This window comes from Crocuta crocuta, unplaced genomic scaffold (assembly GCF_008692635.1).
Source record: "Crocuta crocuta isolate KB4526 unplaced genomic scaffold, BGI_CrCroc_1.0 scaffold56, whole genome shotgun sequence".
Classification (NCBI taxonomy): Eukaryota; Metazoa; Chordata; class Mammalia; order Carnivora; family Hyaenidae; genus Crocuta; species Crocuta crocuta.
The window spans coordinates 3,615,856-3,628,847 of NW_027531334.1; the positions used below are offsets into that span (position 1 = coordinate 3,615,856).

Below are 12,992 nucleotides of genomic sequence, written 5' to 3' on the forward strand. Positions count from 1 at the left end.
TCCTCATCTATCAAACTGGGAAAAGGAACTTAGCTTAAAAGGTAGGTACGGTAATCAGAGACAATACATTCAAGGTGCTGAGATGTGTTGTTTCAGCACATAGGAAGCATTCAATAATTATTAACTATTACTGTTACCATCATATACCTCAGTTTTTTTGAGTACGAAAGTAGAAAAGCTTAAAATTGTTAGGGTTCCCATTATGAAACAATGTATGCTGTGTCTTTAACTTAAGTGAAAATACTTGGTGACAAGTAAGGACAAAGGGAAACTTATAATCCATATTCAAAATGGTGTTGTCCTTATTATTGATAAAACATACTCTTTGTATCAAAGGTCTTCGTGATGTCACATCAACAAAATATAAATCGCTTCATTGTACATTTCAACACTTTCAAGAGCTAACCAAATCTGCAGCCTCTGCACTCAAATTTGACAAAGATCTTGCTAATGCAGATTGGAATATGGTTGAGAAAGCAATTATCCTTCAAAACCCATATGCAGTAAGCAAATAATATCTTTCATTGATTCTTTCAAAGCAGATGTAATTAATTACCTTAAGTAAGTATAAATGTTATTCATTCACAACTTTTAATACTTGTAATAGAGAAGTTGTGCTGTTAGCTCACAGTCATAGTAGTAAGGAGGGGACGTTAGGCAATTTTGTGATCCTTGGGGGGCAGCTTAGAAGTGACAATCTCTTTGAGTGAGCAGAAAATAAGTGGTATAAATTCAAAAGAAGGAGTGCTGAATTCGAGCTGCCTTCGAATCAAAAGGAAAGTGAGCCTTAGAAAATGCAAGTTTTTTGCTAGATTGACAGTGGACAGGTGCCTTTGTTCAGCACTGATTTACACTAGTGTATATGCCAAGAACTTGCTAGCCCCTAACTTATGATTAATATTATTTCTGGTATAAAATAGAATTCAAAGCCAGTCTCATGAATTTGAGTGTGAGTGAGATGTCACCTCCTGCTTCTGAGACATGCTTTAGAATATCTGTGGTTGAAGTGTATGTAACTCACCAATTAGTCATGGTTGCCATAATGAGAGTTGTTCTTGAATCTTCTCAATGTTTTTGCTGTTTTGCTTTCTCCTATGTCAGGTCCAGCTTTCAGTGCAGTGTTTCAATGCATACATATTTTATGATGCAGCTTTTGCAATGTTTGTCTGCAGCATACAATATGAGAAGCCAACTTCTAGGAGTGTAGACATATGATAATTGGTTTCTATAAAATAGGATTCCTCAAAATCCATTTCGTATCCACTAACCAGTACTTAAAGCTCCAGCTGGGGATCCAGAAACAAGCCCCCCACCTATAGGAATAATGATTTCTGGATAAGACAAGTACCAAGTGAAATCTAATTATTTTCTATAATAGCTCCCAATTTCTGATTGTGGCCTTTTGCTAATCTGGCTGCAGCAGAATCATTTAGAAAGTTTACTAAAATATGGTTTTATTTCTCAGCCTCCCGCCTGGAGATTCTGATGGAGGTGGTCTGAGGAGGGTCCATGTGTATTTTTATTCCATTTGCCCAGCAGATTTTACTGCAGAGTCAAGGTTGAGGCCCGCAGTCTGATACTTGATCTGTTTCAGAAGGCAGATGATCAAACAACTGCTTTCTCCTATTTACAGTGCAGACACAGGGGACTATTACAGTGTTACAGATAGAGCACGGGCCTTGGACTTGGAAATTCTGGGTTCATTTCCAGCTTTGTTGCTTAGTAAATAGCTTTGTGATCTTGAACAAATGTTTTATTTTCTCTAAGCTTCAGCTTTTCTCATATGTAAAATGAAATTATCCGTAATTCCCATCTCCTAATGCCAAGTTCATCTTCTATTCTATCTTAAGTGATTAGGTTAAAGCAGTGATTGTCAAACTCTACATGCAGCAAGAATCATGGAATGGGTTTGTAAAATCCCTGTTCCCCCAGAGTTTGTGATTTAGTAAGCCTCTGTTGGGGTCTGAGAATATGCATTTCTAATAATTTCCAGGGGATGCCAAGGCTGCTGGTGGACCACACTTTCAGAACCATTGGCTTAATGTGGGATTATATATGTGGTAGCTTTATAAACTGTCAATAATGCCATGTAAAGATAAAAATATGATATAACTCCTTTCCCCCAAAACTGGCAATTATTTTACCTTCTAGATAACTGTGAAATGATAAGGAAACTCACCTTAACATTTTTTCTGTATCTAGCAGATTTTCTATAATTTTTCAAATCAAATTGTTATGTGAATTGCTTGAGGGTTATGCCAAACAATATATTAATATTTCTACATTATTTTTTTGGTTTTTATTTCTGTTCTACTTAGTTGAGCCAAGGAGAAACAACAGAGCACCAAAAGGTGAAATGTCTATCCTGTAACAAGGAAATAGATGAGACCCTTAATGTTGAAGCAATGGAGCTGGCCAACAGGCGTCTCTTGTCAGCACAAATAGTTAGTACTTGATTATATACTTTTAAAATGATGAGCACTGGGTGTTATGTGGAAACTAATTTGACAATAAACTATTTGTTAAAAAAATTGAATATACTAAAAATAAAAAATTGTAAACATTACATTTACACATTAAAAAAATAATAATAAAATAAAATAAAATAAAATAAAATAAAATGAGGGGCACCTGGGTGGCTCAGTCAGTTGAGTGTCAGCCTTCAGCTCAGGTCATGATCTCATGGTTTGTGGGTTTGAGCACTGCGTCGGGCTCTGTGCTGACAGCTCAGAGCCTGGAGCCGGCTACAAATCCTGGGTCTCCCTCTCTCTCTGACCCTCCCCTGCTCACGCTGTCTCTCTTTCTCTCCCAGAAATAAATAAAACATTTTTAAAATAAGTAAAATAAAATGATATTTGGGGGGCTTCTGGGTGGCTGAGTCGGTCGAGTATCCAACTCTTGATTTTGACTCAGGTCATGATCCTAGGGTCCTGAGATTGAGCCCTACATCAGGCTCTGCACTGATAGCATGGGCCGTGCTTGGGATTCTCTCTCTCTCCCTTTCCCTCTTCCTCTGCCTCTCTCTCCTGCTTGCACTCTCTCTCTAAAATTAAAAAGAATAAAATGATTTTTTTGGCCTAAAATTATACCAAAAGCTTTCTCCCTTGTTAAAGACATCTTGATTATGCTTACCTGCTGAGCTGAATAGATTGTTATAAAGGCAAAGGAAAGTTTGGCATTGTCTTGGGAATCTGCTTGATTGCCAAAAGAAAGAAAAGAAAAATAGATCCATCCAAATTAGCCTAAGTAAAAGGTGTTTTATTAAAAGGATTTGGGAATTTCACAGATCCCCCTGGGAGGAATTACAGCTGAACCTTTACATGTGTTATGCGGTCATTTCGATGACACCATCCACCTCCAGGTCCATGCCAGTTTTTCGTGAAAGATACCACCAAGTCTGCTGATAACTGCAAAAAGAGAGTAGTGGCTTCCAGATCAAATCTTGAATAAAAATTAGAAAGGTTCTGTGGCACAGCAGCATAGCAGACTCTGTGGGAAATTGTTAATGACCTGTTTACTATTGTTCATGTTGGGCCTTCCTCATTGGATATGGAATGGTCATAATGTCTCATCTACTCCAACCATACAGGATTCCAAGCCTTCTACATGTTCAATCTAACTTGGGAGATGGAAGGTCTATAGGACATGATGGTTCTGTCTTCAGAACCTGTCAGAACCCATCCTGGCAGATGGGTTGAATCTCAAAGGCAGATTTTCCAAGGACCTGAATAATGTCATTAATCAATTGAGGCAGTGCCATAAGGATGAACTTATGTCCATATGGTGCTTTGCTCCACCAGCAGATTTTATGACATCGTGTCTTTGAGTCACTTCCAGATTTTTAATTTATTTCAGGAAAATATGTTTTCAAGATCCCTCAATAGTAACACAGGACATTCCATTTGGGGTCTTGCTTTTCATTAATAATATGATGTATGTCTGAGGATTTATTCTTTTTGAGTCTTTATTCTCTCCATTCATAAAATACGAAAATGCTAAGTCCAGGAACTCTCAGATTTTCTGCAGCATATCCAGCATGCATATTTTTGGTTTCTTGCCCTAAGTGTTTGTTTTCTACCATTATGTCTTTGTTGATTTTTGTGCTATGAGTTGGGTCTTAATTGGGAAATACATTTGTTTGGTTGTTCTTGTTGTTGTTGTTTATTTATTTGAGAGAGAGAGAGAGAGAGTGCGAGTGAGCATGGGAGCACAAGTGGGGAGAGAGGCAGAGAGAGAGGACGAGAGAGGCTCTATGCTAGCAGTGCAGAGCCCAAAGTAGGCCTCACTCCCAACAACCATGAGATCATGACCTGAACCAAAATCAAGAGTCTGACGTTCAGCCTACTGAGCCACTCAGGTACCCCAGGAAACCCTTATTTCTTAAGGTAAGTTGGATCTTTATGTTCTTTTAAGGAATCAGCCATTCTCTGAATTATTCTCACATTTTGTTGTGAATTATCATTTAAGAATTAACATTTTTCTAGTATCTTAACTGCTGTGTCCTTTGTGTTGCCAAGCTTTCATGAGTTCCATATTACTTTCGGCTTCCTTATTTTTCTACATGCTATGGTGTTCACCTTTGAAGATATCGAAAATATGTTAATCTCACATTATTTTATAAGTATTTTAATGAAGCTTAAGAAGACTGTTACCCTGTTGAATTCCTGTATCATGGACAAATAACCTTTTCTTCCCTCATTCTTAAAATTAGTTCTATTTCCTTCTGGTATCCCCAAGAACAAAACTGCATGTTCATATCCATATCCGGTACAGACAGGATATGTTCTATGGAAGCATAAGTCTTTAGTTACATCATGCATTCCAATTTAGGAAGTTGGTTCATATAGAGATTTTTTAACAGTGTTCAGCCCTCTGAGGTCAGTGCTTTCTCCAGCATCAAAAGTAGTGCCTGAAGCAAAGTGGTCTCTCAATATACAGACAGAATGAACAAATGGCTGTTTTTTGTACAACAGTGACAGTTCATTTAATACTTATAATAGACTGGAAAAAAGAGAGTTCTGTCATCAAAATATTTAGAAAAATTAAAGATATAAACCAGGATCCTCTACTACAGGATTTCTCTGAGCCTTTGATTTTCTAATATGCATTATAAGCTTTTAAAACAGGGATATACTTGCAGCAGGAACTTCCCACATTTATTTGTCCCCAGAACTCCACTTATTCTTTTTTCTTTAATATAGTTTATTGTCAAGTTAGTTTCCATATACCACCCAGTGCTCATTCCAACAAGTGCCCTCCTCCATGCCCTTTACCCCCCTTCCCCCATTCCCCACCCCCATCAGCCCTCAGTTTGTTCTCAGTATTCAAAAGACTCTTATGATTTGCCTCCCTCCCTCTCCGTAACTATTTTTTCCCCTTCCCCTCACCCATGGTCCTCCGTTAAGTTTCTCCTGATCCACATATGAGTGAAAACATATGGTATCTGTCTTTCTCTGCCTGACTTATTTCACTTAGCATAATACCCTCCAGTTCCATCCATGCTGTTACAAAAGGCCAGATTTCATTCTTTCTCATTGCCATGTAGTATTCCATTGTATAGATAAACCACATCTTATTGATCCATTCATCAGTTGATGGACACTTAGGCTCTTTCCATAGTTTGGCTATTGTGGAGAGTGCTGCTATGAACATTGGGGTACATGTGCCCCTATGCATCAGCACTCCCATATCCCTTGGGTAAATTCCCAGCAGTGCTACTGCTGGGTCATAGGGGAGTTCTACTGTTAATTTTTTGAGGAACCTCCACACTGTTTTCCAGAGGGGCTGCACCAGTTTGCATTCCCACCAACAGTGTAGGAGGGTGCCCGTTTCTCCCCATCCTTGCCAAGATCTATAGTCTCCTGATTTGTTCATATTAGCCACTCTGACTGGTATGAGGTGGCATCTCAGTGTGGTTTTGATTTATATTTCCCTGATGATGAGAGACATTGAACGTCATTTCATGTGTCTGTTGGCCATCTGGATGTCCTCTTTGGAGAAGTGTCTGTTCATGTCTTCTGCCCATTTCTTCACTGGATTATTTGTTTTTGGGGTGTGGGAAAACTCCACTGATTATTGAAAGCCTAGTTCACATCTAGCAGGAACCTAGTTTTCCACAGAACCAGTCTGATTCCACCCAAAGTGCAGATGGACCTTCTGCACTGATCTCAAGGTCTGGACTCTACAGAAACATTCTTTTTATAATGATACTAGATTTTGACTTTTTTCTCACAGCTATTTTTCCATAAAGGGAATACTAAGTTGTTATCATTATCTATGCTGTATAATAATTTGACTGCACATTTCTTTTAGGCAAGCTACCAGAGACAATACAGGAATGAGACTCTGTCCCAGAGTGCTGCTCAGGTGCTGGTGGGTGCAGCGGGAAGTTTTGGTGAAAAGAAGGGAGAGTAAGTATATTGGCAGGAGAAAGCTTCCATCCTAAGCCATTGCATTTAGGAAATTGTGCAAGTGAGTTTTTCTGCTCTTTCTGATAACTTGGGATCATCCCGTATTATGTGGGAAAGCCACTCCATGCTTTGCACCCCCAAATCAGGTCAAATGACCTACTTATAATTTCCCAACTTGCTCTACTTTTTCATACTTCTGTACATTTGAACAAGCTGCTTCTTCTGACTGAGATGCTCTTCCTTTCTCCTTCTGATTGAGATGCTCATTCTTTTTGCCCTCACAGCTGATCAAAAAAGACTGTTTTAGACTACTTGAATGCCTCAGTAAGGTCAAAGACTTCCTTAATTCCTCCAGGCACATCTTTCAATGCATGTTCTCTCTTTTTTTATTTTTATTTTTAAAATAGGCTTCATGCCCCAGTGTGGAGCCCAATGCAGGGCTTGAACGCATGACCCTGAGATCAAGATCTGAGCCAAAACCAAGAGTCAGATGCTCAACTGACTGAGCCATCCAGATGCCCCTATATGTTCTCTGTTAATCCTCAGCTTGTTCTTGTAATAGTTTCTTTTGCCATAAGCCTCCATAGCACATAGCAAGTTCCTTAAAGTCAGCATATTAGGGATAACCTCAGATCCCCTTGGAAAGATGAAGGATATTTGAGTGGGCAAAGGGAAGAATTAAACTGTCTCGTAGGTTCACAATGTCCACCCAAAGCCCGGACATACCTTCTTGTTCTAGATCACACCCCTGGTACTAAGGACACCAGTATTCCCTGCTCAGATGGTCCTCAGCTCGTTTGTAAGGTCTTCTTGGGCCTTTTCCCCTGGGCCATTACCTCACAGGCAAACTAGGCCTGAGAGCCAAGAGAAGTGCCTGGTGTCCGCTCACAAGTACTGGCCTGTGGCAACAGAGAGAGATAAAGCTGTGTGTGGGAAGAGAAGCAGCCGGACACTGGAGCACGGTCTCATTGCAGTTCAAGTACAGATGTCAAAGACTATAAGAGATTCCTTTTCAAGCCTAGCCATACAAATCATTATAACATTATACTTATCAAGGTAGCAAAATATATCTTGCTAAACATTTTGTTTCTTGATGAATATAAGTACAAGGGTCTCCATTTGCCCCCAGCTCTGGGCCATTCAAGTGCTTACAGGACCTCAGTGGCGTTGGGGGACTGGGGAGAAGGGCTGGGCAAATGTGATCACTTAAAAATAATATGATGGGGGTGCCTGGGTGGCTCAGTCGGCTAAGTGCCCATCTTCGGCTCAGGTCATGATCTCTCAGTTCATGAGTTCAAGCCCCACCTTGTACGAGCTCTCCTGACAGCTCAGAGCCTGGAGCCTCCTTCAGATTCTGTGTCTCACTCTCTCTCTGCCTCTCCCCCATTCGTACTCTGTTTCTTTGTCTCTCAAAAATAAAAAACATTAAAAAAATTAAAACAATATGATGAATACTTTAAAGAAGGTAGATGCCCACTGTACAGTGGAAGTTTATAAAGGAATGATATAACATGCTGAAAAGCATTATCACTGCATTGTTCAGGAGAACTTAATATTAAAAAAGCAGCATCGAGCAATTCAACCCAATGCCTGGATTTTCCCTCTTTAAGTCCCCCAGGAAGGCAGGAGCAATATATGCCTATGAAGACCCAGAGCAAGGAAGCCAGCAGTAGGAGAAGGGGGTCAAAGTGTTGAAGACTCATAGTGGCAAATTTTAGAATATATTATTTTTTAGTCACACACAAAAGAGATAAATATGAAATACTAATATGTGCAAAGGTGTATGTCAAGCCCTGTGGGGACTATCAAGATAAGTGGAATAGTGTCCCAATCCCCAGAGAACTTCCTGTTAATTACACTTATATTTAGTACATGCTTCTTTGCTGCCATGGTGTTGACTTTGCCATTTGCTGGTCATTCGTATCATTAGCCCCATGTGTTGGTGTGTCCTGTGGCAAGAAAACAAGCCTAAGGAGATGAAAAGTTGGGGATTTAAACAGGGGCACCAGGACCTGTGCTAACTGCCTGTGTAATTACCTAAGAAAGAATTCTTTGAAGAGAGAGCTTATATTTATTAAGTGCTGTGCCAGGCAGTTTTAAACATGTTACATGTATTACCAATTTAATGTTCTGAAAGTCCTATGAGGTAAGTGCCAGTATTATCTTCATTTTGCAGGCAAGAGATGTGAGGCACAAAGAGATTACAACAATTTACCCCAGGTCACAAATAAATTACAGAGCTCAAGGTTTAAGCTGCCTCACTATCCAACCAAAGAGATCATAACTGTTTTCCTAAATCAGGAAATATTCCTAAGCAGTGAATATGTTGATAAAAACTAAGAATCCAGGAGCTTGAATTAGTCATTTGGGCTATAAAATACCACATAATTACTGGTATCCCAGAATTCTAGGATTCATAGGAACTAATGAAATGACCAGATCTTAGTGGAGTCATTAATTCCTTCAGGAGGGCTTCCGGATTCCCCAAGACTATATTAAATGTCCCCCACTTGATGGATCCAAAGTGCCCTATTGTTTATCATCTCCCCAACAACACTGACTGCCCTTCACTATAATTGTTATTTGCATGTTTTACTTCGCTTATCCGTTGGATCCTTAAAGGCAGAGATCTGTATTCGATTATGGCTTCTCCCCAGCTTTTAGCAAGCAGAATATGTTCAATAAATATTTTTAAAATTGGGAACAAATCAAGTCCCATATACGTTGGTTATTTTCCATGTAATTACTACATTATCCTATTGAGTCACAAAGAATTCAGTGACTTTCTTCTTTCCAGTTACATCTGTATCCCTGCAGCAGAGAAATTGCTCAGATTTCAGAGTCAGAGCAATATAATCAATAGGAAGGGCAAGGTCTACCTTTGAATGCAAGTCACCAATGCCGTTCTATTAAGGCATATTTTATTTCTGAGAGAGAGAAACAGCGTGAGCAGGGGAGGGTCAGAGAGAGAGACACACAGAATCTGAAGCAGGCTCCAGGCTCTGAGCTCTGAGCTATCTGTCAGCACAGAACCCAGCATGGGGCTCAAACTCATGAACTGTGTGATCATGACCTGAGCCGAAGTCAGACGCTTAACCGACTGAGCCACCCAGGCACCCCCTCTTTTAAGGCATATTTTAAAGTGGGACTCCAGACCCAACAACAAAACTGTATCCTCCCTCTGATGATGATAATGAAAACCAAGGGATTTGCCTAAGCAAGACAAAATCATAACATGTAGATCTGAGCTGCCTCAATAGAAAAGCCAGCATAAACCTAGATACAATGGGATACGTGCTACCAAATTGTCTTTTGGGGTTTTATGGCCACTGATTTCTCTAAGTAAACATAACCCTTTACCCCCACCACGTGTATTTTCCCCATAAGTTCCTCAACGACCTGCCCAGAAGGCAAAATCAAAGAACTAAGAGAATGTGTGAAATAGGATGGGTGTTTCATATATACTTTCTTATTTAAGTATCCCTGAATGGCATGGATATCTTTACTTCTATTTCATAGAGCAAATAGGTTAGCGAGGTAATTTGTTTATTGCTTCACCAGGTAATGGGGGAGCCAACATGAAAACCTGGATGTATTTGAATTCCAAATATTTAAATCATGTTATTCTTTCCTTCCCTGATCCTTGACCTCTCCATTTTAAACCATGTATCTCCCATTTTTTATACTGTAATGAGTGAGCCTCACAATCTAAATTCATAATTATATATCCACTTATAGCTACAACTTTGTGACTTCGACTCATGCTAATGAGAGGGTCCAAGTCCCAGTTATCAATGGACAGAACTATTATGCTACTTTCTGACAATACTGCATTATATCTGTCCTCCAAATTTTAAAGCACATTTAATGATTGCCTTTTTTTTCGCCAGATATATGAGTCCTGAGACAATAAAGACTTATTCTGAAAGCCAAAAATTTCTTACCTTTATTAGAAAAGTATTGCTCAATTGGGTGTACAATACTAAAAAGGAAAAAGGGATCGCATCAAGGTAAGTGATTTTAAACCTTACTAGAAATGCTATTATATTGATTTTAAATTTCCTTTTTATTTTTAAAATTTATATCTTGGGAGTGCCTGGCTCACTCAGTCAATAGAGCATGTGACTCTTGATCTCAGGGTTGTAAGTTCAAGACTCACACTGGGTGTGGAGATTACTTAAAAATAAAATCTTAAAAAATTTTTTTAAAATTATATCCTGAATAAATTGGAAAATATTTGGGGGTAATTTGTAAATAACTTACTTACATTCATGCAAGAAGTTACTTACAGAAAAAAGAAATAGTATAATATCTTTTTTATTGTGGAAATAAATGTCACATAACAAGATTAACCATTTTTAAGTGTACCGTTCAGTGTTATTTAGTACATTCACAATGCTGGGCAACCATCATCTCTATCAAATTCCACGACATTTTTATTGCCTCCAGTGTAAATCCAGCACCCATTAAGTAGTCCCTCCCCAATCCCCCTGTTCCCCAGCTCCTGCATCGCACGAGTCCGCTGTGTCTCTTATGAATTTACCTGTTCCGAATGTTTCATATAACTAGAATCATACAATACATTGCCGTTTGTTTCTGGCTTCTTGCACTCAACATAATGTTTTCATCCACATGATAGAATGTCCAGTAACGTGAGTTTCATCCACTTTGTAGCATGTAACAAGACTTTATTCCTTCTTATAGCTAAATTGTACAGACATACCATATTTTGCTTACTTGTTAATCGTTGATGAGCACTTGGGTTGTTTTCACCTTTTGGCTATTGTGAACAGGGCAACAGCGCTGCTACGAACATTCATTTACATGTTTGTTTTTTAATTTAAAAAAATTTATGTTTATTTATTTTTGAGAGAGAGAGAGAGACAGAGCACGAGAGGGGGAGGGGCAGGGAGAGAGGGAGACAACAGAAACCGAAGCAGGCTCCAGGTTCTGAGACAGCTGTCAGCACAGAGCCTGACACGGAGCTGGAACCCACGAGCTGTGAGATCATGACCTGAGCTGAAGTCACCCACTTAACCAACTGAGCCACCCAGGTGCCCCTTTGTATAAGTATTTGAATACCTGCTTTCCATCGTTTGGGTATGCACTAAGAGTGAAATTGCTGGACCATATGATAATTTTATGTTTAATTTATTGAGGAACCACCAAATTGTTTTCCATAGCTATTAGACAATTTCAAAATCAGGAAATATAAATCTATCAACTTTACTTTCTTTTTCAAGTTTGGGGTAGTGATGTGGGTAATTCCATATAAGTGTAATACCATATAAATTTTAGGATTTTCTTAGTTCTGCAAAAAAAAAAAATGTCATTGAGACTTTCATAGGGGTTGCACTGAATCTGCAGTATTGCCATCTTAACAATAAGAAGCTTTCCAATTCATGAACATGAGGTAACTTTTCATTTATTTAGGCCTGTAATTTGTTTCAGGAATATCTTGTAGTTTTCAGTAAAGAAATCTTCGGTTAGAGTTAATCCTACATATTTTTTTCTTTTTGATGCTATTATAAATGAAACTTTTCTTTAAAAAATTTTTTAGGTTATTTACTTACTTATTTATTTATTTTGAGAGAGAGAGACACCATAAGCAGGGGATGGGCAGAGAGACGAAAGGAGACAGGATACCAAGCAGACTCTACACTGTCAGTGCAGAGCCCGATGAGGGGCTCAAACTCACAAACCGCAAGATTATAACCTGAGCCGAAACCAGGAGCTGGATGCTTAACTGACTAAGCCACCCAAGTACCCCAAAGCTGTTTTCTTAATTTCATTTTTGGGTTGTCCATTTCTAGTATATGATTTTTGTATTTTGACTTTTTATCCTGAAGCTTTGCTGAATTCACTGATTAGCTCTCCTGCTTTTTTGTGAATTTACCAGGATTTTCTATATATGAAATCATGTCATCTATGAATAGAGAAAATTTTACTTCCTCCTTTCCAATTTGTATGCCTTTTATTTCTTTTCTTAGATGCAAATGGAGGAAGTATAGACCCTTCTTCTCAATAAAAGTAGCAAAGTTTATGCGGCTCTCTTTAATCTACCATACCCAATAAATACCAGAAAGATATTTTCATATTATTGTATTTAAATAAGCCTTCCATACTGACTAAAGCTATAACTTTCTGAGTAATTATTTTTGTTGGTGCAACTTAAAGAAAGGGAGATTTTAAAAACTATAATTGATAGTGTACCCTGTAGGCTCTCTCTAATGTCATTCATCTCAAAGAAGCAGTACAGATTCTGGAGTCAGAGAATCCAGTCTGCTTGGTTTAGAATCTCAGTCTCTAGCATTTATGATCTGAATGAGCTTTTCAGTTCTCAGCATGTGTGTCATATTCTACAAGCTGATACATAAGGCCTCTGGCAAGGTAACTGACACATAGTGGGTACCAAAGTATGCCAGTTGGGTTCTCCTCTGTTTCTTCATGGGACTGTGGGAAAGAGTACATAAACAGTGTGTTTAGAAGCACCTAGTCCAGGGAATAGCACTGGGTAAACACTTACCAGAGATGAGTATGTATTACTAAGTGCTGGATAACATTCCAGTACTGCAAATATTA

The 12,992-nt window shown here is 38.8% G+C and overlaps 1 protein-coding gene across 1 annotated transcript in view; it reads left to right on the forward strand.

The window, feature by feature from the left end:
* SLC9C1 (solute carrier family 9 member C1) overlaps positions 1-12,992 on the forward strand; it is an 82,025-nt gene that overhangs the window by 32,773 nt on the left and 36,260 nt on the right. The window contains exons 11-14 of the mRNA XM_077771814.1: positions 337-503; positions 2,319-2,444; positions 6,313-6,410; positions 10,301-10,420. Coding sequence (XP_077627940.1) covers positions 337-503; positions 2,319-2,444; positions 6,313-6,410; positions 10,301-10,420 — 511 coding nt within the window. The remainder of the gene's footprint in view (positions 1-336; positions 504-2,318; positions 2,445-6,312; positions 6,411-10,300; positions 10,421-12,992) is intronic.